Genomic DNA, 1,477 nt, shown 5'->3' with positions numbered 1-1,477 from the left:
GTCCTGGTTCCTCTTTGCACTTGTGTTGTACTTCATTAATCTCAAGTTGTGACAGCAGTAGCCGTTTGCGGATGTTGGAACACTGATCTACTAGTTGTTTGGCAGTTAGTGTCGACTGGGGATGTCGAAGTAACCATTCCTCCCACAGTCTTTGCATGTAGCCCCTCTGGCTAGGGTTACTTGAGTATTCCAACAGATCCATGTTTTCATCTCTCGCCCATTTTCGTCTTGTTCCAGTAGCCCATTTTTCATCAAGGTGCTCTGGTTCCCCAGCACCTGACGCAGACCTTGTTTGGCCGGGCGACGTCTGAGCCGGCATGTTATGCTTATTAATGTCTCTCATGGTATGAGGTAGGCCATATAGCTCCAAAGGGTCTTGCCTAAGGACCCACCCTGCATAGCTCAATTTTTGTCAGTTGCGCTGGCCTGGATTCGAACCCGGGTCTCCCGGTTGGAAGACCGGTGACTTACCCGCKGAGCTCACATTTGAGTCTTAACATATTTGTTATATCACAATGAAATAATCCAACTTTATCTTTCTGACAGATGGTGTCGCTGTATTATGCTATTCCTACAGTGAAGGAAAGTGACTGCCAGAAKTTTAATATGTCAGTGGATCTAATCCCAGGTAACTTATTTAGTTATGCTATTGTCCCTGTTTACTTTTGTCTAAAATAATCTCATACTCATCAAATCCTTTGTTCCTATAGTGAAAATCAGTGATGATGAAAAGACATACAAGCTAAAGATAGAGGTTTTGTAAGTACAGTACACTGCACTCTGGCTTCTGTAAAAACAATATTTTAAAACATTTAAAATATTCAGTAAATTCTGTGTACAGGTATTTGAACAAGGAAAGMGATGCAACTATGTCAATCTTAGATATTGGCTTAATGACTGGCTTCACAGTCAACACAGATGACCTGGACTTGGTGAGAAATCTATCAAACACCCACATTCAGTTTTATTTTAATGTTTAGTTTTTAGCAGTCATTACTAAATTACAATACTCTAAGATAGGAGATCCTAATGCTGACTGGGAACAGGTGTAAGTTGGCCCAGCAGGAAATGAGGAGTAGTAAMTGACTGAGAATAAGTGATACTGGCACAGAACCAAACCAAGAATCACGCAGCATGATAACTAAATGGGAATAAATACAAAAACTACTAAAAGCACAATCAAAACAGATCCTGACAAGTACTGTTAAAATATCTAATGATGTGTGTGTATGTGTGTAGTTGTCTAGAGGACCTGCCCGCACCATCGACAGATATGAGATGAACACTGTTTTGTCAGAGAGAGGCTCTCTTATCATCTACTTGGACAAGGTAAGTGTTTTGAAGCATTTGATACAATCATGGAGGTACATATAGTATAACAGCTGGAGTGAGTTTTGACCATGTGGTCTACTGGAGAAGATAAGCAGAATGGGCAAGAGTCTGGATTTACCATTACTGTACATGTTGGCAACATACA

General features: G+C 40.7%; 1 protein-coding gene across 1 annotated transcript in view; it reads left to right on the top strand.

The window, feature by feature from the left end:
• Window positions 1–1,477, top strand: part of LOC106537040 (complement C3) — a gene marked incomplete in the record, with an annotated part of 14,600 nt that overhangs the window by 6,768 nt on the left and 6,355 nt on the right. Inside the window, 4 exon segments of the mRNA XM_014034405.1 lie at window positions 547–628; window positions 711–759; window positions 842–932; window positions 1,240–1,329. Coding sequence (XP_013889859.1) covers window positions 547–628; window positions 711–759; window positions 842–932; window positions 1,240–1,329 — 312 coding nt within the window.

This window comes from Austrofundulus limnaeus, unplaced genomic scaffold (genome assembly GCF_001266775.1).
Source record: "Austrofundulus limnaeus strain Quisiro unplaced genomic scaffold, Austrofundulus_limnaeus-1.0 Scaffold2102, whole genome shotgun sequence".
In the NCBI taxonomy this organism is placed as follows: domain Eukaryota; kingdom Metazoa; phylum Chordata; class Actinopteri; order Cyprinodontiformes; family Rivulidae; genus Austrofundulus; species Austrofundulus limnaeus.
Note: the sequence above shows the minus strand (reverse complement) of the source record. Positions and strands in the feature narration are given on the sequence as shown.